A 24,507-nucleotide genomic window follows, 5' to 3' on the forward strand; every position below is an offset into this window, starting at 1 on the left:
ACAATTCCTACTCAATTTGTAGCTGTGAGGTTAGTTATATTAGGTTTTCACTGCCCTTTACATTTTTCAGAAGTATTTTGTTTTGTTGGACAGCACCCAAAGTACCATGTTGGGAAAAGACATATTTTAGTGAAGTTACAAACTGAAATTAGGATTCCACAGATCATAAATTTGCTATATACAAGTCTGCAGAGAACACAGAAGGCAGTGTTAAACAAATTTTTAATAAGTTACGTCTTACCTTCTGCTTCAGATCATTAATTGTTTTCCCTAGCGTCTCTTGAACTTTGGAGAGTTGAGTTTCCTTCTCGGAAATATTTCCTTTCAACTCCTCAATAGTTTCCTGATGCTGTTTGAGAGAGCTGTAAGCATTTCTCAGTTCTTCCTGCATCTCTGCATTCTTTAAGCATAGGACATGAAAAAAAGATTTGTTGTAAGTGAACATTAAGTGTCTGTTCAAAAAAACCTTACTATCCCAGTGTTCATAAAGATACTTTAAATTCTTTTAATACAGTTTTAAAATTGGACATTTCTTACTATTGTAATTGATTCCTGGATAGCCTCTCTGAACTGGTCCCTCTCACTTTGGAGAGTCTCTCGTGTTTTCAGATCATCTCTTTCCTGTGCTACAGTTTTTGTTTCCTGACAATTTTTGTTTCCTGAAGTTTGAGCGCTCTGAAAACTTTTTTCCAGATTTATTGGTTTTCAATTCCTCTATTTCATGCAGCCTCTTCTGAGTGCCTCTACTCTTCTTTCAAGCCAAGTATTTGTCCCTGCTAAGAAGACTTTTGTTGCAGCTGTTGGTTTTGTTTGATTTTTTTGTTTTATTCAAAAAGAAAAGTCAAAGCAATTCTTTAACAACTCATTTGGAGAGGTCAAAGATTATAATATTTGTATATTGGATGGACTATTTGTCACATTCAATGCCATAAATGAAAGTTAATCAACATTTTGAATCTCTTAAAGATATTAAATCTTTATTGCCACGTATTTTTCTTAATGGAGTCAAGACATTTATTCATAAACCAGGTAAGTTTTTCCTATGACAACTGTTCCATAAAGGAAAAATCTAAAATTACAATGTTTAAAAACAGGTTGGCTGGTCGTGTATTTCTGGCAATACTGTATATACATTTACATCTCCCAGAGATGGATATGATATAGATGGCATCTCATTCACATCCACTTATACTTTACTGTAGAGAAGATGAGTGATAAGAATGGATTTATTGATGAAACAGTTTAGTTTTTTAAGGTCTAGAACAGGGCAAAAAAACCCACTAGTCTTTTGGGATCCAAGAAGTACCCAGAATACAATCTTTTCCCCGTGAGCTGGCTGGGGACCTCCTCTGTTGCTCTCAGTTTCAGAGACCAAACTTTGTGAAGCAATATGTTCTTATGAGTTGGGTCACAAAAGGGATAGAGGAGGTGGGTCGGGAAAGTAGAGGGAGGTGAATTGGATAACATACCCTCCATTACTGTGCTGAGCATCCACTTGTCTGACAATCTTTCCAAACTTTCAAAGAGGGATAGGGGCTTCCCAAAGGGAGAAAAGAGATGTGGTTGGGGTACTATCCTCAACTGAGCAGTCAAAATTATTGCTTCATAGTCAAAAAATGTCTGGTGAGAATTGCCTCCTGAAGATGATGCTGACTTGTGACATCAAGGAGGCCTAGACCGTCTCGTGGCAGCATCCTGTGACCTCTGCTAAAAGGAAGATCTAAAGTAAGCTTGAGGTCCAAACAGTTTCCTCTTTGTTGTTGGGGTGCAGACCCCAATGGATAGAGTCACTTGGGAGCTTTTAAGGTGGGCATGGTATCATCTGTTTTCTGAGATAAGACCCTTCAAAAGGGAAAAACTTCAATTGTATTTTGCCAAGTGCTTTGAAATTGCAGCTCGAGCATTGAAGCTTATGAAGGTGGGTGTACTTCAAAAGCATCCAACAAAACCAATGAACAAGGTGGCTGGAACGTCAGAGAGGTGATTGGAGCTGGCAGTGCTAGCAAAGAACTGAACTGTTCCTACAAATGTTGAGGGCACTGACGGTGCTGCCAGTACCAAACACATTGCAGCTGCCATTGTGGGTGCAACATGGAGAGTCCAGTAAGGTAAGGCACAGAAGATTCGCGGCATTCAGTAAGGCCTATGGAGTCAAAGGCACTAAGATAAGAAGGTGTTCAGACAACATTGCTAGCTGTGCTGACAGCTTCTCAATCGGGGGTGCTGAAGAGGGACCTCATAAAAGGTGAAGACACCAGTCTTAAAACAGCCCCCTGAAGGAGGCAAAGTGTATGGTATTGCCCCAGGTGGAATTGGTGAGTGACTACACCTATGAGAAAGCGTTGATACTCCACCAAAGGACCTGCTGGAAGCCTTCTTATGAAGTGAAGGCTGGGATTCAATTGCCTGTCAGAGTTGGAAGGATGCTTGGAACACTTTGAGGCGGTCATTGAAGAGGACAAAAAGCAGCACTTGTCTCCAGATTTGTGCTTTGAATCCGGAGCAGCTGCAGGGGCACTGCTGAGTTAGTCTTCTCATGATCAGGGTCCAGTTCTGAAGAGGGATGAGTTGCCCACTTCATAAGAGGAACTTTGAGGTAGAAATCCGTCTGTTTTTAAGTTCTGGTAGGGAAGGAGGTACAAATAAAGCCCATCTCCCTCACATGCCCCTCACCTTGACAAATTAAGCAGCTTCTGTGCTTATCTGTGACAAAAGGCCACACGCATAGGCATGCTGCTTAAAGACTTGGGATTTTTTCCACACCAAACCCAGCAGACTACCTAAACTAACTTTGCTAACTTATACCACTGAACTAACTATCCACAAAAAAACAAGATTAATTGAAAGCTGGTGAACCAAAGCCAATAGTTACTGGGAGGACCAACTTCCCCTATGAGCAGTGAGAAAAAACAGAGGGAGGTGGCAGACATGCCCCTTTTATGCCCTTGGCTCAGCACATGAGCAGAGCAGGGGCACCTCCATAATCTAATGGAACTGCTGGCAAAACTCTGACTTGATGGAATTGGGCACATGTACACTTACACTGGAATGTATATGTGCACAATTACTTGGAGAACAGTTAACTCCTTTAGAAGGAGAAAAAGGTCTTGTGTTTTGAATGCTGTTATTACTCTTCAAATAAGAGATTAAATAATATCAAACATTAGCTAAATTTGGAAAATAGTTATTAGGAAATCAGACTTCTCAATAGTTACCGGTGAAGTGCATTCCTCACACTGTTTCTTTTCCACTTGTAGACTCTCCAACTTTTGCTGCAATACAGTCTTTTCTTGGATAAGAGACAGGATTTGTTCTTGTAGCAAAGGAAGTTGATCACTTTCTTCCTGGTGTTTAATATAGCCTTTTTCTTCAAGGAGTTGGTCTCTCTGTAAAGTGACTTGTTTTAGCTCTTCAGTCAGCTGCAAAATCTAAAAAGACAGGGTATCCAAAAGAATACCATTCACTCAAAGACTTAGAGAAAAAATTAAACATGAATGACATTTATTCACTCTGCTATTTAATACCAAGGCAGGAATTTGACCCCAATGAATGATATAAAGACCTGGACCACCTTTCTTTTACACCTCAGTTGCTCAATCACCTTCCACAGCCTTACCTCACAGTTTAGCTAACAGATGTCCTACTACTACTACTACTACATCTTGTTTGAAGACCTCATGATTTGAAGAATATGGGAAGAGCCAGAGGAGCAAATAGTAGAGGTTCAGCTCCTAGAGGGAGCTCCATTCTTGATCCCAGTTACTGACTAGAAGGTTTCAAGAACAATGGTTAAGATGAGGAGATTGTGCAAGATAGGCATTGGCGGCCTATTTTCACATATCTAAAATTTTAAACCAAGTTGTGAATTGACAGTGTTATTTTCAAATTTGATCTGACATCTTACCTTGAGCTCTAGCTCACCAACAGTTTCTCCTAGAGAATCTTCAGCATTTAGAATCTCAGATCTTTTCTCTGAAATATCTTTCTCCAACTCCTCAATAGTCTTCTGGTACTGCTTGAGAGAGCTTTGCGCATTTCTCAGTTCTTCCTGTGCCAGGATGTTCTTTCACACAGAAGGAGAATTATACACATCAAAATGAACTCACGACATATCAGTAACTATTCTGATGGAAGAGGTTTTATTACAGGTTCCTTTTCCTCCACTATTCCTTATCTTTCAATACTATTTCTAGGCATTTCTGTAGCGTTCCGCACTGCTGCACAATTATTCATTTTGATTAACATCAGTTTCTTACCATTGCAATTGTCTCCTGTATATCCTCCTTGAGTTGGTCTGTCTCACTTTGAAGAGTTTCTTGTTTTTGCTTCAGGTCATCTCTTTCCTGGATTAGAATTTTGACCTCTTCTTGACTTTCATGGAGTTTCTGAGCAATTGCCAGTTTCTCCATCCTCTCGGCCTCCATTCTAGATTCATTAGTTTTTGATATCTCTTTCAGTTGCTCCATTTCACTCAACTTCTGCTGAGCTTGACTGAGCTCTTCTTTCACACCAAGAAGTTGTTCCTGCTCAGCAGTCTTTTCTTGCAATTCTTGGATCTTGCTGGAGAGCTTTAATGTAAGGAAGTCCAAGCATATTAAAGGTTATAATGGAGAGTCAAATACTGTGTTCAAACATTCTTCCCCAACCCTGTATGTATTTGCCTTTTAATAAAAAGCATAGCTTTCATTAGCTGACAATTGAGTCCTGTCCATCCTAGTTCCTGGATTACATTCTTGCCCAATCTAAATTAAAAAAAAGTGCATTCCTATACATGACATCATGCATCAATTTCAGTGCCAGAAGTCCACAATTTAGGGCATGGTGTCTGGACATATTAGTCTGCTGAGCTTTTTTTGGCTATATAGAAATTACATCTATACATATCTTTATGCCACTGACCATTCTTTTGGCAAAATTCCCCCTCTTTCTACGATAGCATACTTTTAGTAGTATAATAGGATTATGGATTTTAGCCATGTAGGGCACTAAAGTATGCACTCATTCTCAAGTTTGAGACCTCAGTTTCTATTTTTTTTTTAACTAAATAAAAACCAATTGTGTAGCAGGTAGAGGCCCAATTCTGTGAGGAGCTAAGATGGCTCCACTCTTATCAACTTTAGTGGGAGTCAGGGTGGAGGCAGGGAGGATGGGAGACAACTGCTTAGCATATTGCAAGATGGCCTGTCCACACAATCATGTTAAAGATGAAAATATTTTAAAGGAAAGACTGTGGGAAGGGACGGGAAGAAGAGTATGGTATATGAAAGAGGAAGCAGATGTTTCATCTCTGCCACTCAATCTGTGTGACATCATAGTCCTACTGCACAGTCCTTCCCATAAACTTCAACGGGATATTGACTAACAGACTGCTTTGTAGTGAGGGCTTACAGAGTGTTTAATATGTAGTAAAAAAAAAAAAATAATCCATTCACCATGAAATACTGCCACAGTGCTAAAATCATGGTGTTACTACACATCCATGTGAGCACCCATCCACTGGCATTGGTAAGCTGCACTATTGCACACTTATCTTTTCATGACCTTGTTTAGATGGGCTGGTTTATCAGTCAGGTGGCTCCAATGGCTAATCCTGCTTGGATCAAACCCTTGCAAAATTGTTTGTATTAAGAGGTGAGGAGTTTAATAAAGTAATAGGCTGTAGCAGTAAAGCTTTACTAAGTTCATTTTCTGCCTCTTATGCTATGCACAAATCCAAATGTGAGGGAGAGGAAAGGCAAAAAGTTTTACCCTATTCCCCAGATATCTGAAGAACTTGTTTGGGGAAGGAAGAAAGAGGTATACAAGCCTGGTGATCTATTTACAAAACAAAAACAAACCCAAACAACTGTATAGAGTGTTTAGGAGACAAATCCAAGTTGTTGTTAGGTAAACAAAAGAAAAAACTCCATATTTCAAACCAAAACATCTTGTCTATTGATCACAATATACTCTATGGTAGGCCTTCAGCTAGTAAGAAAATACTTTCCAGATTATTACATCTATTTTATCCAATTTTAGTGTTCAAAAATAGCCACAGTACCAGCAGGTCAGGTGCAGTAAAGGCCTTTGTGAAATACCCAATTATTATAGAATCTTCTGTCACAGATTGTGGAAGCTATTACAGATATATTTGTGCAACTTCAGTTTAAGAGTTTCTCAAGGAGGACTTTACTATGAGTGAGTTGTTCAGTGACTATTCCATAGAAAAGGTGGAAGGCACTAACCTCTAGTCTCACATTGTCCACAATAGTTTTAAGCTTTTGGGCTTCGTCAGATAGATGTTCTACTTGGTGTTTCAGTTGCTCACTTTCTCCAGATGCAGCCAACAATTTTTGCTCAAGTTCTTCATGGTGGCCTTTGAGCTCTAGGTACTCCTGATCAGCCTTTACATACTTCAGTTGGGTACTGGCTAGGTCTTCTTTTGATATTCTGATTTCGTCAGTCATGCCTTGAAGTCTAGCCTCCTTATCAGCCACTTCAGAGAGCAGCTTCTCTCTTTCTGATGCTAATAAACACAACTCCTCTGATTTCTCAAATATCTGCCAAGGGAACCGGAATATTAGTGCATGTGCTACAGTAGCTACATCCCCATATGCAAAGGCAAGAAATGAAAATAGGCGGATGAAAGCTGGATTAGATCCGTAAGTGGTTAGGAGACTACGTTTTACCCAGGCAACAGCCAAAACTAAAAACAAAACAAACAAACAAAAAAAACCACAAAAAACTGAGTGAGAACAAATACAAGAATGGGGTCTAAAACCTGCTGCTTTCAACTCCCTTCTCTAACCCCCTATAAATTCCTTGGGCTGCCCCCAGATATATATTTTAAATATCTTTAAGACATGTCTCTCTTAGGGTACGTCTATACTACCCACCAGATCGGCAGGCAGCGATCAATCCAGCAGGGGGTTGATTTATCACATGTATTCTAGACCCGATAAATCAACCCGAGCGCTCTCCCGTCAGCTCCTGTACTCCAGCACCACGAGAGACGCAGGCAGAGTTGATGGGGGAGCGGCCACAGTCAACTCACCGCAGTGAAGACACCGCAGTGAGTAGGTCTAAGTACGTTGACTTCAACTACGTTATTCACATAGCTGAAGTTGCGAAACCTAGATCGATCCCCCCCCACAGTGTAGACCAGGCCTCAGAAATTTAGGCTGATATTCTTAATTAGAGTCTCCTCTATAAATATTCTGTTAAAGAGATATGCATACGACAGATTTTATAGGTACAAAAGCCTATTGTTATTCTCTAATTTGGAGGACTTTTTGGTAATCACTGTGCTATTAAAGTTTGAAGACTTTTTGGGGTGGGTGTTTGTGATCAGGATTCTACGGAGGAAATGTGCCTTGGATATTTTTAAGTCCATATTTTGGCATGTAATTTTAGTAAGTGTTTGAAGATAAAGAAGTCCTTAGAAAAGCCATGTAAAAATAAATTCCTTGAGCTATATTTAAGGGAAGGTTAAGCAATTGAAACCTGCCCCGAGACTTTGCTTTAACTTCAAAAATTAAATATTTCATTCTTATCTAAGACATTGGAATCCTGTTCAGGGCCATGAATGGCATGTCTAAGTTTAGGGTACTAAGCCAAAGCTCCAAATCCCACCTCAACCCTGACCTGGCGTGGTCACCTCTAAGTCGGATTGGGCAGTCCAATGGTTTTATGGATTACTTACAAGTCACTAAAATGTGTTTTAGAACTTGGAAAAAACTGGATGACTTCACATTTAAGTTTTGAAATATAAATATTAAATAATTTTTTATAAAAACAACCAAACGTTATCTATTTGGTTGATTTACCTTTGTTCTAATCAAGGTTTGGGCAATTTTTGACAGTATGACTGGATATCCAGTAACCTTCCATCAATGTACCAAGCCTCTAAAATTCAGTGTAAAATAGTAAGAGAACATCTGAAAAAAGTAAGGCTTGTCTTAAGCTCAAGAGCCTCCCTAGAAAGTTTCAAATAGTTATCACCAATGTATATATTAAGGCAGTCAGCACATCCCTAATATTTTTAAAATATATGCAGATCATTTAAGTAGCAGCATGCATGCACAGATGACTTGTTACTTTTTTAAAAGAAATATACATGGGAAGGGGTGAGTGTATGGGTATAGAGTGTCACACTTCATAGCTTCCATAGGAGGAGATCGTTGCACACCACAGAGCCTCCTTGCATCCCTCAGTTCCACCCCACAAGCCTGTGTGTTGCTTTCTATCCCCCTCCATTTCAGGAACATCTTGTAACTCCCCCACATCTCTTCCTTCCAGGGGTTCTGTTTCCCCCCTATTCTCCGTTCTTCCCGTACCCAGGGTCCCCCCAATGCCAGCAGGTCTGTGCACACTTATTTCCACTTCTCCCCATTCCCCCACTCCTCACAATGGGCTCTATATGTCCCCTCCTTCCCCAAAGCTCCCCTCCTGCAGGGGGGTCTGTATGCCCCAGTTGTCCCCCATTCTCCCTTCATGTCATGGACTATATGCATGCACCCATTCCCCCACCCCTTTTTTCTGTCTGGGAGATTACATACAGACAGATATTGTCGAATTAGTGTACGGCCTTCATAATCTCAGCATATTATTAGAGCAAGAGGTTTTGAATTTTTACCTGTTTCTGTAGCATCTCAACTTTATCAGGTAGAGATCTGAATTCTGATGATGTATCTACTTCCTTTCGTAAAACTGTGTTCTCTTCTAACACTTTATCCAATTCATTTTTTAAATCAGCTATCTTTCTTTCCAATTCCACAAGAGACAACAAATCTAGAGTTTGAAAGATTTACAGTAATAAAAAGCTCCAAAGATCCACTTTGATTGTTTAATAGGTAGAAGATGCACACATTGGTTGAGAGAACATTACCAGGTTTTAAACAGATTTACTTTTTGGACTGATTAAAATGAGACCTGTTGATAATGAAGGAGGAAGTCAAGCTGCCAATTAGTTATTTTATCACTACCTGTTTGGATCAATCCCAGATTATTGTAAAACAGCTTCTCCCAAATATAAAAAAACGTTAACTTCACTGTTTATTGCAGTATGTAACACAAAAATCCCATCATGAAGTGAGTGGGAAAAGCTGAACATAAGAATGTTTTAAGCAGTTGATGTGTATCAGAAAAAACAGTGGTCCCAAGCTGGTGAACAATGAAGCTTCTAAATGCTTGAATGAAGTAAAGCTCAATAGCTCTTGCTCTATACCTTCCCCTCCCCTCTCAAAAACCCCCAAACTATTAACGTACACTTTTATAGGTTACTATGTCAAAACAATATGAAAGGGGGAGATCTACAAAGTCATTCAGAACATCTTTTTTTTGTAACGGTACCTTTTGGAACTTTACCCTCCAAGAGCAAGGTTAGCTTTGTGTTTTCTTGAAAAGCAGATTGTAGCTCTTTCTGTAAGTCAACTTGCATTTTTTTGTAGCTCACTTTTCCTGCTTCTAATTGACATTGATACAATTGAACATCCTTTTCCATTTGCTTGTAACCATTTAAGAGCTCATTCTGTAGGAAAAAAGAGTAAGATTATTCTAGTCACAGAAGTACTGTGACAAATTAAACTAAGAATTTAGTAGTAAGCAAAGCTCCTTTCGTCGTTGCAATCTCTCAGAATTGTCCCAGTATTATCCTCCCCACATATCTAGCTGGTCATTAAAGTCTTGTTGCTTCTTCATCAACTCTTAACAAATATCAGGTCTTTCTTTATGTTCTAGCTACTAATGCTTGCCTTCCATTTGGATTACCGTAGCCTCCTCTCCAGCTTGATACCTGTATCAATCCCCTCGACTTTGTCTGAAGCATTCTGAGCAAACTGATCTTTCAGGCCCAGACCACCTCAATCCCCTTTAAAGTCACTCCATTTGTCTATCCTGCCCCTTACAGTATCTTGTCCCTATCCTCACTTTCAAATCTCACACCTCTGACTTCACCTTCTTATTATTCCTCCCCTTTGCTCCACCACCAACGCCAGCCTATATCTCCCATTCTGTTCTTTTGCTTTCTTTCATCCTCTCCCAAGCACGGAGCACCCATCCAGCCGCAGTGTGCCAGGCCTCTACCCTCCATAGTCAAATCCTTCCTGAAATCTTACTATCCAGCAGCCCCATGATTATAAAACACAAGTACAAGGGAGATTAAGTAGTAACTTCCCCTGAGTCTTATCTTTCCAGATTTGTTCCTTGACTAGTCTCTCTGGAACAAGGAGAGCCTCTATAACAGTTTCTTATATGCCAGAAGCATATCACTTATGCTGAGATAATAAGTTACTTGCCATTTTCTCTTTTAGCTCTAGATTTTCACTCCTGAGAAATGCAGATTCTTTCTTAGCATCCAGGGCTACAGTTTCAGTATCAACAAGAGACTTGCTCATTTGTTGAATTTCATCAAGTAGTTTATCAGAATCTCCCTGTAAGAATGAGACAGATATTAAACACAAATAATCAGAAATTATGATAAAGCAACTATGATCTTGTTAGCTATTTGGCTATGTGGGAATCCTATCATACTGGTTTTAAGAGTCCTGGAGAGTTTGTTGTGTTTAAGTGCCACAATAGCGGGAAATTTTTCCTGCAAAAAAATAGAACACATAGCAGTTTATCTAGTAATCGTCCTTAAATACATTTACTGATATATGCGGTATGAACCGTATTTGCCCAGCAAAAATTCAGATGTGTTGACTAGTAATAAGTTGTCAGCATAATAATCAGCTCTTATATTGTAGTTTTTCTAAGCTTTTGTCTTTTCCCTCTGGAAGGAGTTCAGGCTCTCCTATTATAACCGAATTAGCTCTAAAAATCAGAGGAGAACTCAAGTTTACCATTGAAAAAGACACATCTTTCTTCCCCGTGCCTGCCTTCTGTAGTTCTTCCACATATTTCTGCAAATCCTTTACTTGATTTTCTTTTTCTTTAAGCTGTTCCAATTTTGATTTTAGTTCAGTCTGAGAAAAAGAATTAGAGAAAAGCAGCATAAGTAGGTGAACAATTTAAGTATACAATTTGGTTTTACAGGTAACCTCACTAACAAAAAACAATTATAAACACTTACACATACACATAAGTAAAACTGACCAGAGCCCAATTATTTTATCTATTAAAAAAGTTAGAAGGTTAAGATCTGATATATACAAAATTATGTATTTCATTCTATACAGTCATCCAGTTTTGTTACACAGAAGACCATCAGCCAAGCTCACCTCCAGATCTTCATTGTATACTTCAGCATTTTTAACTATATTCTGTAAGTTGGTAATTTCATGTATTAGTTGTATCTGTGGAGCAATTGAAGCAAAATTGCAGAGCATATTAGAAAGCACCCATCCATTAATTTTAGTTGCCATCACCATGAAAATAAGCAAGATCTACCTTAAATTTTCCCCAGGGTTTGGCAAGACAATATGTTGTTGTTTACTATGGTTAAGAAACAAGTTATTACATCCGCTTTAAGGCAGGAAGAAAAGTTGCATAAAGTCACAGCCCTTTACTTTAGCTTCCCAAAAGTTTAACAAGGATTTCAGCATACCTCAACCTGCCATAGCCCAAACACAGGATGCAATGTGATGCAAAATAAGCGATTCATGCAGGAAAAACTTAAAAAGTGAAATTCAATCCTTAAGATTAAGTAATTTTTTTTTATAAGATCAGTTGCTATTGAGTTTGGGTTCCCAAGACTGCAGGGAAAGTTTTAGATATGAGACTGTCTCCTCAAAAAACTTATCATTACAGCATTGGTTCACACTTTTAGTAAAAGCTAATTCAGCAACTTTTAGAGAAAATGCAGTTTTTATAGCAACCAGTTTATTGTCAATGAGCAGCTCATTCTTCACTCCCTCCTCCCAACCACAAATTGTTCACCTCAATAAATAAAATCCTCAGAGCATGTTTTACAACTGTCAAAAGATGCTTTTATTAGCAGTCAGCTGGCAAGAATCAAGCAAGATTTATTTTTGACCTTTAGCATAAGTGATTTTATATTTTCATACTTGCCGTGAATTGGAAGCCAGCTCCTTCTATACAATTTATATTATTTACAATTCTATATAATTTCCCAGTACATTGAAGTATTTTTCTTAGGTTTCTTTGCTGACATAGTATCATGCAGCAAAAGCAAGCATTTCAATTTCCCACAGATATTACTGCTGAGTCTCACAGTGACATTTAATTCATAAAACAAGACTTGAATAGTTATATGTCAGACCTATAAAAGTAGTGCATTTAGAAATGCACTAAAGCAAGATCTTCTGTTTAAGATGTTTGAGTTAAATATTTAACTTTATTAAATCATCAACGTTTAGAAAGCAGTTTACTAACTTTAATGACAACAGCACTCTTGACAAAATCCAAAATAATGTGAAGTGCAGATTAGTAAATTCAATTTTTACTGTGGACATTATCCAAGTTACGTATTTAGTTGAAATTCAGTTAAGGAGTGCAACCCTGAACTTGCCTGCATATTGAGGTCAGAAAACTGAAGCAAATTTTTCCTCCATGACCTAGCGTCCAAATTCCACAATCCCTAAACTAGTCTGGACATACTTTGTAAGATCCTTGGTAGTCAATATGACTTTCTAAAAACATGCCTGTTATTTGGAATAAGGTCTTATATTACACACTTCTCTGAAAAATGAGGTGAAGTCTGTTTTCCGAAGTCTTATCAGGCTGTAACTTTCATGTTAACATCTTACCTCATAGTCTTTTTGGGTTTGTTTTTCCAGTTCCTCAAATTCATCTGTTTCTATCTTTTCCTTCAGTTTCTCCTTCAATTCACTTATCTCCAATTTCAGCTGTTCGTTTTCTAATACTAGGTTGTCAAAGTTAGCTTGCAGGACATCCACCTCATTTCTAGCAATATCCTTAAAAAGGAAGAATGATGTGTTATAACAGGGCTTACTTGCATTTTAAGCTAATTTCTATTAGGACACTGAGCTGACCTACCTTTTCTAGTGCTAGTGTTTCACAGAGTTGGACAGAATCTGCAAAGTCTTTTTGACTCTAGAAAAAGAAATGCTTTCTGTTAGCCATTTTACAAGATCCAGTGACTTTGTTTAAAAAAATTAGTACTGTATGGGTAGCCAGAGTTGAAATAAATAAAATAAACCCTCAAATTCAGATGTATTTATTTTTAACAACCACACTCTGAAGGCTGCTAAGATGAAGAGAACACCATTGGTTAGTATAATGTTTAGAGATATAGGAAGCATAATTGATCTCACACAAGAGGTCAGCCTGGCCAGAGCAGATTGCAGAATGAAAAAATTATAAAAAACAAATTCCCTCAGTTGTGTATGATCTTGTATTAAATTATCAATCTTGAAAGTTACCCAGTTCATATTCGCTCCAGAATTCCATTCGCTTTCTGAGATTGCATCAGGGGTAGGCAGATAATCATATTCAGAATACTCTGAAAACATAGCTTGGGGAAAAAAAAAAAAACAAGAAAAAAGATAGGTGCATTTAAAAACAAAACAAGACACAGCAACTTGTCCATGATGGTAAAATTTGTTTTCTCACAAAAAGGTTTCCATCAGTCCATAACCAACTACTGGGTAGCCATATCTGCAAATACTGCTAACTGGAAAGAAATTTTCGCTCCTATGTGATCCTTCTATAAATGGCCTGGAACTATGCCACACAGTTCAGTCTTCAATACCCAACATCCTGTAAGCTAACAAATATTAACATAAGGAGAGAGAATTCATTGGATTTTCCTGTTATGAAGTGACAAGAATTACAGGTAAGGAAAAATATTGCCTTTAGAGGAAACCCAAGGGGGAAAAGAATTATGTAATTTTAAAATGGTGTGCTCATCCTAGAAAGGGATTTTGGGGGGAGTGGAGAAGCAGGAGGGAACAAGTTCCATTGAACAACAACTCTGTCCAAGTATTCTTATCCCCAGCTCAGGCCTTCTGGAAGAAAGGGGTGAACCTCTGCCCTTCTAATGAGGCTTGTGGGGTTTTGACCACTGTGGTTCTGTTGATTTTGACAATGGCTTCACCCATTCTCGCTGACAGATTTAGATTTTTTAAAAAAAACTCAGCAATTTTGATAGGGACCCTTTGTTGTAAAGAATGATTTGTCAGTATGTGAAATATATAGCTAATCTTCAAATGGACCATTTTGGGGTGACTTTTCTTGGCGAGACACCATGGGTCTAGGTTTTTACCCTTTTTCTGAAATAGGTAGCAACTGAAAATCTGAGACAGGGCTAAGGAATTTCCTTGAGCCAAGTATGGGAACATCACTGGATACTTTTACCATTTATTTGCCCCACTGGAGTGCTGTTTTTACCCCTTTGTCAGGAAACCTAGAAGCAAGTTTTCTAGTTCGCTATTATTCACGTGCAGTATCTCTATTTTAACTCATTCGCATTGTATCATCCAGTACAGCTGCTATGCTAAGAGTAAATTCTTTTACTCCATGTTCCATTTATATTGGAGAGATCTCTCCCCATCTCAAGGTCTTCATTTGGATAACCAGTGGGCACCTTCTAAATCAAGTTTCCTTGTTAGTGTCTTCTCCCCCAAACATGTACTCACAATCCTCCATCTCTGGAAGCTTCTCTGCCAATGTTTTCATTTTTTTGGCATCAGTTGGCTTTAGCTTTTCAAAATTTGCAAAATAGCTGATGTCCCCTTGATTTATTTTCCCAGGGGCCCAAGTAACTCTTCTTTTTCTTTTGGCCTTAAAAGGGGGAGAGGACACAAATGAAGTCATGTTAGAATAACAGTCAAGTGAAGCATTAATAATAAAGGTTACTTTCCTTCATTTTACACCTCGTTGTTCCCATAACAGTATAAGCAGATAACTAGAGGGGATGGTTTTGTCTGTATTGCAGTTTTTCCAAAATTGAGGTTCAGCTGAACAGTTTGTTTTCCACAAAACTTCTTCTGCTTTAAGTTTTGCACCAGATATCAAGGAACTTTACAGACAATGGACTGAACCTCACAACAACCCTGTTACTTAAAAAATTATCCTCATTTTAGACTAGGTAACTTAGGAAGAGAGATTGTGTAATTCACCCAGATTCGAATAAATTCTTATGACAGAGGCCACCAAGCTAAGACTAGAACTCAACTCTTCTGAATCCCAGTCCTACGCTTTACTCCCTGGGCCATCTTCTGCATCTTATTATAGCTGGTTTACTGCAAGGCCAGCTAAATAGCCTATCACTGTAGTGAAGTGTCAACCAAAAGTCTAAAAATTAGTCATTTCATAAGCTTTACAGAAAAGGCCACTTTTCATAATATTTCACAGATCTAAGGAAAAACGCACAAAACACCTTCTCCAGTTATAGGTTAAGATTTTCCAGGTGTCCTGTGTGACCCTGAATAGTAACTCAGTCTTACTTTAAGATCTTTCTGGGATGTAAACGAGGAGGAGGTGACAAGCATTTCAGTTAGATTGAGTATTCTATTTTCTTGTATTTTCTGAAGAGAGTTTTTTTCTTCTAACAGCTGGGCTAGTTGGTCTTTCTCCATCGCGTGGAGATGAGTCTTTGAAGACACCTACCATTAAAAAAAAAAAGAAAGAGTGCTAGCTTTGTTTCTTCCTTCAAGTAACAACTATTTTATATAGACACATAACATTAGCCTGTAAGGCCCCTCCCCACCTTTTTAAAAAACTTTAACTTGGAGCAGCTTTCCATATACTTTGTCAGTTTTCCTGATGGAATAATCTAGCCTTTAGTTTACTTTTAAAAATCTAATATTTATGAGAGTTGAACAGGGAAACCCAGTGTTTCCTAGCAAAGAAGAGAAGGTTACTCACTTTGTGCAGTAACTGAGGTTCTTTGAGATGTGTGTCCCTGTGGGTGCTTCACTTTAGGTGTTGATGCATCCCAGCAACAATCAGAGATTTATGGTAGCAGTGTCTACTGTGCAGGCATGACCTGCACAGTAGGCATCTTCTGGTCCTGTTGGTGCCATGTCTAGTGTGCGCATGATCCGAGCCCTCCAGTTCCTTCTCTACCACAGAGTCCCAACTGCAAATTCCAAAGTAGAGGGGAGGAGGGCGGGTAGTGGAGCACCCACAAAGACACACATCTTGAAGAACTTCAGTTACCGCACAAGGTGAGTAACCTTCTTCTCTTCTTCAAATGATGTCCCTGTGAGTGCTCCACTTTAGGTGACTGTAGAGCAGTGCACCATAGAAGGCAGAAGGGACTTTGGGTTCGTTTGAGTCATTGAGGTGAGTACGGTTAGGCCCACTATGGCATCAGCCCTGGAGTCATGAGTGATTGCATAGTGCTCAGTAAATGTGTGGATGGAAGCCCAAGTGGCAACTTACAAATCTCTAGTATTGGAACATTATGTAGGAACGCTATTGAGGTTGAAATGGATAGTAGAATGTGCTCTGATGTGCACAAGAGGGTCTGTGTTCCGAATATGATGGAAATTCGGAGGCATGTGGAGATCCATTTAGACAATCTGAGTGGATATTGCGTCTCCTTTCGAGTGCTCGGTAGCAGTGTCCAACTTGTTCTGAGCAGGCTAGTTCATCATGATGGAACCATGTACGAGCTACACTTGCAGGTGGAGTATCTCTGGATTTGGGTGAAGAGTGCGACCGTTATACTGAGACAGCAGTTCCGGACAACTAGGGAGAGCTCGAGGGGCACATATCGCCATGTGCATCGGGTAAGGGTACCGTGCTTGTCTGGGCCACGTCGGAGCTATGGAGGATAACCTTGGCCATGTCTGTCTGTATCTTGTGTATCACACGTGATATCAGTGGAATCGGTGGGAATGCATACATTAGTTGTGCATCCCATTTGATGAGAAAGGTGTCCCCCAGTGATTGGGGTCCTGTCCTGCTTTCAAGCAGAACATTGCACATTTGCGGTTCATTGTGGATGCAAACAAGTTGATGAGTGGAATGCCCCACCAGCAGAAAATGGATCTCAAAACTCCCCCATTCATCTCCCATTCGTTGTCTTGGGAGAAGTACATGCTGAGTGTGTCCGCCGTTGCATTCTGACAGCCAGGCATGTAGGAGGCTGAAATGTTTATGTTGTGTTGTATGCATCAGTTCCTTAGCTTTGGTGCATAACGAGTATCAACAAGCACCTCCTTGGCGGTTGATGTAAACATGCATGAAACGACGTCTGTCATAATGTGTTCTTTATATGAGGTAGGATATGCCTGCAGACATTGCAGACTGCATACAGCTCTGGTAGATTGATGTGTAAATGAGTGTCTGCAGGAGACGGTTTACCTTGAACTGTGTGTTGATGCATATGGGTGCCCCATCCTATCAGCGAGGCATTTGCAGTGATCACAATTGATGGAGGTTCCTGTTGGAACAGGATGCCCATACAAACATTTTCTGGTCTTGTCCACCAGTGTAAAGAGTCAAGGACACTGGGTGGTACTGTAAACTGTTTGTGCAGGCTGTGCTTGCTGGGTACGTATATCGTTCTTAACCAGCCCCGTAGGCACACATATGTAGTCTTGCGTGTCGCTCCATGAACGTTGTGGCTGCCACGTGTCCCAGCAGTTGCAGGACAGTATGAGAAGGTATTTGAGGGCTGACTCATACCTCTGAGATAATGTATGTCAGAGTTGTGAATCTGGTCAGGGGCAGGGATGCCTTGGCTTCTATGGCATCAAGATGTGCCCCAATGAAGTCCAGTTGTTGGACTGGGATTATAATGGATTTTCATTCATTTATCTGTAAACCTAGATCCCTGAATAGTGTGATAGTGGTTTGGACTGTGTCCGTTGTTTATTTTTGAGTCGGTCCTTTGAGAAGGCAATCATCCAGGTAAGGGAAGATCACTATTTCCTGTTTGTGTAAATATGCCGCAACTACCAATAAGGTTTTGGAGAAAACTCTTGGAGCAGTAGATAAGCCAAATGATAGTACTGTACTGGAAGTGTTCATGTCCTACTGTGAATCACAGATATTTTCCGTGAGCAAGATGAATGGTGGTATGGAAATAAGAATAGTTGAGGTCAAGGGCTGAAAACCAGTCCCCCTGTTGCAGCACTAGAAGTATTGTGCCAAGTGTGACCACTTTGAACTTTTGGAAGCGTATGAACTTGTTGAGCTTCCTGAGGTCCAAGATAGATCTCCCTCCCGCATTCTTCTTCTGGGTCAAGAAATAATGGAAGTAAAATCCCTTCCCCTTGTATTGTGAAGGCACTCATTCCTGGGCACCTCTTTGTAGAAGATGATCAACTTCTTGTTGTAACAGGTACCGTGAGAAGGGTCCCTGAAGAGGGATGGGGGGGAGGGTAGGTGGTCGGGATGGTATACCCCGAACGGATTATTTATAAAACCCATTGGCCCAATGTTACTGAGGCCCAGATTGACAGAATGGGCAAAGGTGATGACCAAAACATGGGAACAGAGCGGGCATAGGCACTGCTTGGTGAGGGAGGTTGTTCAAACCCTCGACCAAATCTTCAAAATTGTGGTTTTGGAGGAGCCGATTGGGAAGTTGGCACTTGGGATTTAGGTGCTCTCTGACGCCGTGAGTGTTGCCGTTGATTATCGTCAGGCTGTTGTTGCTGTAGATTGTTGGAGTCTCTGATAAGGTTGCTACCTTCTTCTCTTTGAAGCTGGGGTATAAATCCCCAGAGTGGCCCGAGAGTCCTTCACTGAGTGGAGCACCTTAACAGTTTTATTCGAGAACAACTTTTTTCAATCAAAAGGTAGGTCTGCTACTTTTGTTTGTAGTTCTCTAGGGATGCCTGAGGCCTGCAATCAGGATGTCCGGCACATCACTAAGGCTGTGGCTCTAGCTGCCATGTCTGCGATGTCTAGGGACACTTGGAGGGCTGTTTTGGCTATGAGTTAGTTGACCCTCATTTACAATGGCCTGAAATGTGACTGTTTCTCCTTGGGGAGCTCTGCTGTGAACGAGCTACATTTCCCATAGTTATCAATCTTATTTTGCCAACAAGGCGGAATAGTTGGCGACTCTAAATTGTAACGAGCCTGTAGAATAAACTTTGTGCCCAAACAGGTCGAGCCTGTGGTGTCAATCTAAACTGGGTTGGCTTGCCGCATTGGTTAGTGGCATCGACTACCAACAAATTGGGAGGTAGATGGGCAAAGAGGAAGTCTCCACCTTTTGCGGGGACATAATACTTTTTATCTAACCTTCTGCATGTTGGCGGAATTGAGGCCAGTGTCTGCCAGACTGTCTCTGCTGATTCCAAATTGGCATCATTGATGGGGAGAGCAATCTTGGAGGCAGATGATGGTTGTAATATTTGTACCAGCTTGTGCTGGTTCATCTGCACTTCTTCCAAAAGGGATGTCCTGGCTTTGGGCAACCCATTTAAACAGTTCCTGGAACTGTTTGAAATCGCCTCCTGAAGTAGGCAGCGGTGGCATAATCGCCTCACCTGGGGAGGAGGAAGAATTGTGCAGGAGATGTAGTCTCCTGGTCTGTGCCCGTTTCTGTGTCATCCCCAACTTCCTGAGCTGCTGTGGGGTAGGAGATGCTGGGTTGGACAGTAGTTCAGCTCTATGAGCCGTGGGGAAGGCCATTGGCAGGTACATGCACAGCGGTGTGCACCATAGTTGAGCCATCTGTTTGTAATAGTATCTCAGCCGCATATGGCTCCAAGGTGGTTGGCATTCTTTCGCTGAGGAATGGTGCGGTGAGAAAGTGCCTTGTTCCTGCATCTCATCATCATCTTCACTAGATGAGTGCCGTTTCATGAGAGCTACTGGGGGAGCCTCGGTACCAAGCATTGGGGAGTGTGGTGCCGACGAAATCATCAAGTCTCTCTGGTGTGGCAGAGACTGTGTCGGTGCTGATGTCAGAACCGTTGGTGCCGCAGGGTCCACTCTCATCCGTGCCAGCCAACTGATGCTGCCTGTGTTTGGTCGGTGTGATTGGTACAGACGGTTTTCTCCACTGGAGCTGCCTGTGCTGGGGGCGGAGGCATGGTGCCTGAGGAGACACTTGGTGCAGAGTCCCTTACAGGTGAACTCGGTTGCATGGAGGAGGCATGTCTGTGCCTTGACTCTGTCTCCTTTGCTAGGGCCTCAGCGGTTCTGGAGGTACCCAGAGCGTCATAGGTGCTCACCTGAGCATATGTCAACAATGGGGGTAGTGACCTGGCAGGAGACCACCGCTGTTTCTGCAGTGCTTTCTGCAGAGATGTCTGAGCCCTCTTCCTTAATCTTTTGCATGGTAAGTTTCCTTTTTCTGTTGGAGGAGTGCTCGGAGAGGCAGTCTGCGTGTCCAATTCAGGTTGGAGGGATTTCTCCATAAAAATCATTTTTCGCCTGAGATCCCGGTCACGTCGGGCTCTAGCTTTCAAATTCCTGCAATGGGTGCATTTTGGGGGGATATGCACCTCACCAAGACATTGTACGCACGAATGCCCGTCCAAAACGGGCATTGCTTCGTGGCAGGAGCCGCAGCGCTTGAAGCTTGGGGAGCCAGGAATCTTAATGGTTAACCGTCTCCAGAGGAGAGGGTAACTAAATAATTTTAAAAATAATAATAAAATAATAATAATAATGAAATTAACAGTAACGCTAACTATAACTAGCTATTTAAACTGGGGCTGTCGATTAATCGCAGCTAACTCATGCGATTAACTCAGAAAAATTAATCACTATTAATCGCAGTTTTAATCACACTTAAATAATACCAATTGAAATGTGTTAAATATTTTGGGTGGTTTTCTACATTTTCATATATATTGTATTCTGTGTTGTAATTGAAATCAATATATATTATTATTAAAAATATTTGCACTGTAAAAATTATAAAATAGTATTTTTCATTTCTCCTCATACAAGTATTGTAGTGCAACCTGCCATGAAAGTGCAACTTACAAATGTAGATTTTTTTTGTTACATAACCGCACTCAAAAATGAAACTATGTAAAACTTCAGAGCCAACAAGTTTCACTCAGTCCTACTTCTTGTTCAGCCAATTGCGAAGACAAACAAGTTTGTTTACATTTACAGGAGATAATGCTGCCCTCTTCTTATTTACAATGCCACCATAAAGTGAGAACAGGCATTTGCATAGCACTTTTGTAGCTGGCACTGCAAGGCATTTAAGTGCCTGATATGCTAAACATTTTTGTATGCCCCTTCATGCTTTAGCACATCTGGCACATAAATATCTTGCAATGCCGGCTACAACAGTGCCATTAGAACACCTGTTCTCACTTTCAGGTGACACTGTAAACAAGAAGTGGCCAGCATTACCTCCTGCAAATGTAAACAAACTTGTTTGTCTGAGCGATTGGCTAAACAAGTCGGAGGACTGAATGGACTTGCAGGCTCTAAAATTTTACGTTGTTTTATTTGAGTGCAATTTTATGTACATAATTCTACATTTTTAAGTTCAGCTTTCATGATAAAGATTGCACTACAGTACTTGTATTAGGTGAATTGAAAAATACTTTTTCTTTTTTTTTTTACAATGCAGATACTTGTAATAAAAAATAAATATAAAATGAGCATTGTACACTTTATATTCCATGTTTTAATTTAAATAAATATATTTGAAAATGTAGAAAACATCAAAAATATTTAAATAAATAATATTCTATTATTAAACAGTGTGATTAAAGTGGAGCACCCACAGGGACAACACTTAAAGAAGAAACATAAATTCCTCCAAATGCTAGACATATATGACACTGAATACAAGAGTTTAAGCTAGACATTTCTTAAAGACATACCCATGATTAAACTGTCAGATATTCAGAGAGATGTTCCAGATCACTCCAGCTCCATAAGAATAAGTGTGTACAGTTTTAAGTGGCATTTCCGGAGAATTCTTCTCTGAGAATTAGTGTGATGGCACTACCATGACTGCTCTAAATACCACAGCCATGCAGAAAAATAGGACTGTTTCCTCAAAATTTAGAATAAAAAGAAATTGATCTCAGCAGAGAGTGGGCAAGACTTGTATGCTTCTGCAGGTCTGTGGGTAGGGTTTTAAAATTTGGGTCTCTTAAAACGGAGGACTTAGGTAGATTTAGGTAGGAAGTTTCCCACATGACCACAAGCTTCTGTTTTCCCCTAAAAATTCTGCATAGATTTTATAGGCTTTGAGGCATAGCATGTTGTTATTATTCTATGTATAGTTTTTAATGCTTTGGATTTACATTTTGGATCTTAAAGTAACTAATGATTCTTTAAGACAGCTATGCAAAGAAGTAGAGTCTTTATTTTAAAAAGGAAGTACCAGGGTGGAGCTAAACATTGTGCTCTTTCTCAACCTCTCAAGGCATATTCAGGATTTGAGAGCAAACTTCCATTCTACATGGCTTTTCAGGGTAGAAGACTGGAACAAGGCCTTTTAATAAAATCTGAATCTTTAAGAGTGACACTATCAACCTGAAATATAGTCATTATAAACAGTTTCAGGTACAACAATTATATCTGAGTTGTCCTATAAAAGCCCTTACAGTCCGCATGTCTTATATTAGGTGTACAAAACAGAATGAGAATTAACTGATTGTACAGCAGAAACACTGTAAGAGTAAAGCCAGTTGAAGAAAGTTTGCTGTTGCCTCAATTTATCAAGGGAATGTCTATTCTGCCTTCTCGTATCAGGTAATCCATCAGCCAGAGATTATGGGGTTGCATTAGTGGATTTGCTGGGCATGAGAAGTGATATTATTGTTTAGAAATTTTCCTGTGTTTTCAGTGTATGTCATGTATAGTCAGGAGACATGGAACCAAGTGCACCGGGGGAGACAGGGGGTGGAGGTGGCGGCGGCAGCATGAATGTCTGAAAATTTTCCAATCTCAGTTACGGTAATCTTAGGAGTTTTTATAATAGTAGGTTATGAAATTCTAGGTTAGTGATTCTTCAAATGCAAAAGGAAGAAAATTCTAGAAGTGTGATAGCTAAATGAGAAAAAACACAGGAACTAGAAGTGGGATCTGCATGCCTCTATCCATACACCTATGGGCACATGGGATCTTATTAGGTTAACGGCACTGAATCTGTGAAGTTTCACATATGGAAGTAACGACATACCCATAACCATCATGAGCTGTGTTGTTATACCACGTTAACCTCACACAATTCAGCTTGTTGTATGAGAAGTGAGCTATGGTCCAAAGTATTTTAAAAGCAAGTGCAGTTTATCTTTAAGTTTAGTTGCCTTTTATTTGGCATTTTTGGTCTTTCTATATTAAATGCTATATGATTAGCTTAATATGTTCCAACATACTTCTTCCAGCTGCCTTTTCAAGTCCACTATTTCCTTGCGATATCGTTTCAGAAGGGCATCATCATCCAGGACTTCATTGACTTTTGGAGTATTCCTCATTCTTTTGGCTGTATTGGCAAACTGGAAGAATGACCATACAAGACAGTGAAGCTTCCCATTAGCAGAAGTTACAGAATAAGTAAAGGTTTCAGAGTAACAGCCATGTTAGTCTGTATTCGCAAAAAGAAAAGGAGTACTTGTGGCACCTTAGAGACTAACCAATTTATTTGAGCATAAGCTGAAGTGAGCTACAGTACAAGTACTCCTTTTCTTTTTGCGAATAAGTAAATAAATCTTTATAGTTTTCTATTAGAGTGAAAAGTCATAACAGGATGACTAGAAGGCAAAATGAATATTTACTATTTGAGTAGCAAGCGCCAAATTAGATAAGGCCGCAATTCAACGTTAAGCCTTGTTATTTTCCACTTACTCATAACTTGTTCTTTTTTGGGGAGGGAAGAGGTGTGGTGGGGAGGATGTGTGTGTGTGTGGAAAGGAAGGAGTGGGGCTGAAAGCTTCCATTGCTTGGTATCAGCCCAAAGATGAAACAAAGAGGTTATCCACCTAAATTTGATTTTGGAGAGCACAAGAAATACAACAAACCCAACCCTACAGAGGAGTAAAAATTGAGTAGTCTTATAACTTCAATGGGACAACTCATTCGAGTAAGGGTGTAGGTTCAGACCTAAAGCACTTTTCCAATTAAAAATAAATTTAAAAAAAAAGCCAAAACATTTTGCACTTAGCTCAGAGTGCCTGACCTTAAGTTTGAACTTCACATATTATGAATCCTGAAGCAGTTGCTTGTTAAATTCAGCTATCTTTTGTACATGCACAGCAAGAAGTTCACATTTGGTTTAGTTCTGGTTTTCCTATATTACTACAGAACTATGTAGGTATTTTCTGCTGTTCTGTAGTCCCAACCTCCAAATGTGCCTTAATTTTGGAAGAAGTCAGATTGCATGGGGGGGGAAAAAAAAAAAAAAAAAAAAAGAGAGACTAACTTTGAACCCCCCAAAAAATCAGAAGTGAAAATTATTCCAATAGCAATGTTAAAAGGGGACACCAACAATTTGAAGTTGTCAGCTTTTTTCTTTTTTTTAAATTGTTGACTATATTTCATATATGAAGTCTCTGAAAAGGGGAATTTATGAGAAAGTGGAGACTGTACAGATTATACAGATGGAGGAAACAAGGAGAAATGAAAAATGTGCCTGTCAGAAGAAGTAAAGTCCATACAACATATGTCAGAAGGTGCCTGGGTAAAGGCTCACAGTATCAAACAGTGCACTTCAAT

At 39.8% G+C, this 24,507-nt stretch overlaps 1 protein-coding gene across 1 annotated transcript in view; it reads right to left on the bottom strand.

Annotated features, from left to right (window-relative positions):
• Window positions 1-24,507, bottom strand: part of CENPE (centromere protein E) — a 73,350-nt gene that overhangs the window by 34,340 nt on the left and 14,503 nt on the right. Inside the window, exons 12-27 of the mRNA XM_073340813.1 lie at window positions 23,172-23,291; window positions 15,348-15,506; window positions 14,538-14,682; window positions 13,323-13,414; window positions 12,937-12,993; window positions 12,687-12,854; window positions 11,199-11,273; window positions 10,821-10,943; window positions 10,275-10,409; window positions 9,331-9,508; window positions 8,615-8,769; window positions 6,225-6,539; window positions 4,257-4,568; window positions 3,905-4,063; window positions 3,216-3,428; window positions 242-400 (exon numbers count right to left, since the gene is read on the bottom strand). Of these exons, the coding sequence (XP_073196914.1) occupies window positions 242-400; window positions 3,216-3,428; window positions 3,905-4,063; window positions 4,257-4,568; window positions 6,225-6,539; window positions 8,615-8,769; window positions 9,331-9,508; window positions 10,275-10,409; window positions 10,821-10,943; window positions 11,199-11,273; window positions 12,687-12,854; window positions 12,937-12,993; window positions 13,323-13,414; window positions 14,538-14,682; window positions 15,348-15,506; window positions 23,172-23,291 (2,565 nt within the window). The remainder of the gene's footprint in view (window positions 1-241; window positions 401-3,215; window positions 3,429-3,904; window positions 4,064-4,256; window positions 4,569-6,224; window positions 6,540-8,614; window positions 8,770-9,330; window positions 9,509-10,274; window positions 10,410-10,820; window positions 10,944-11,198; window positions 11,274-12,686; window positions 12,855-12,936; window positions 12,994-13,322; window positions 13,415-14,537; window positions 14,683-15,347; window positions 15,507-23,171; window positions 23,292-24,507) is intronic.

This window comes from Lepidochelys kempii, chromosome 4, assembly GCF_965140265.1.
Source record: "Lepidochelys kempii isolate rLepKem1 chromosome 4, rLepKem1.hap2, whole genome shotgun sequence".
NCBI lineage: Eukaryota > Metazoa > Chordata > Testudines > Cheloniidae > Lepidochelys > Lepidochelys kempii.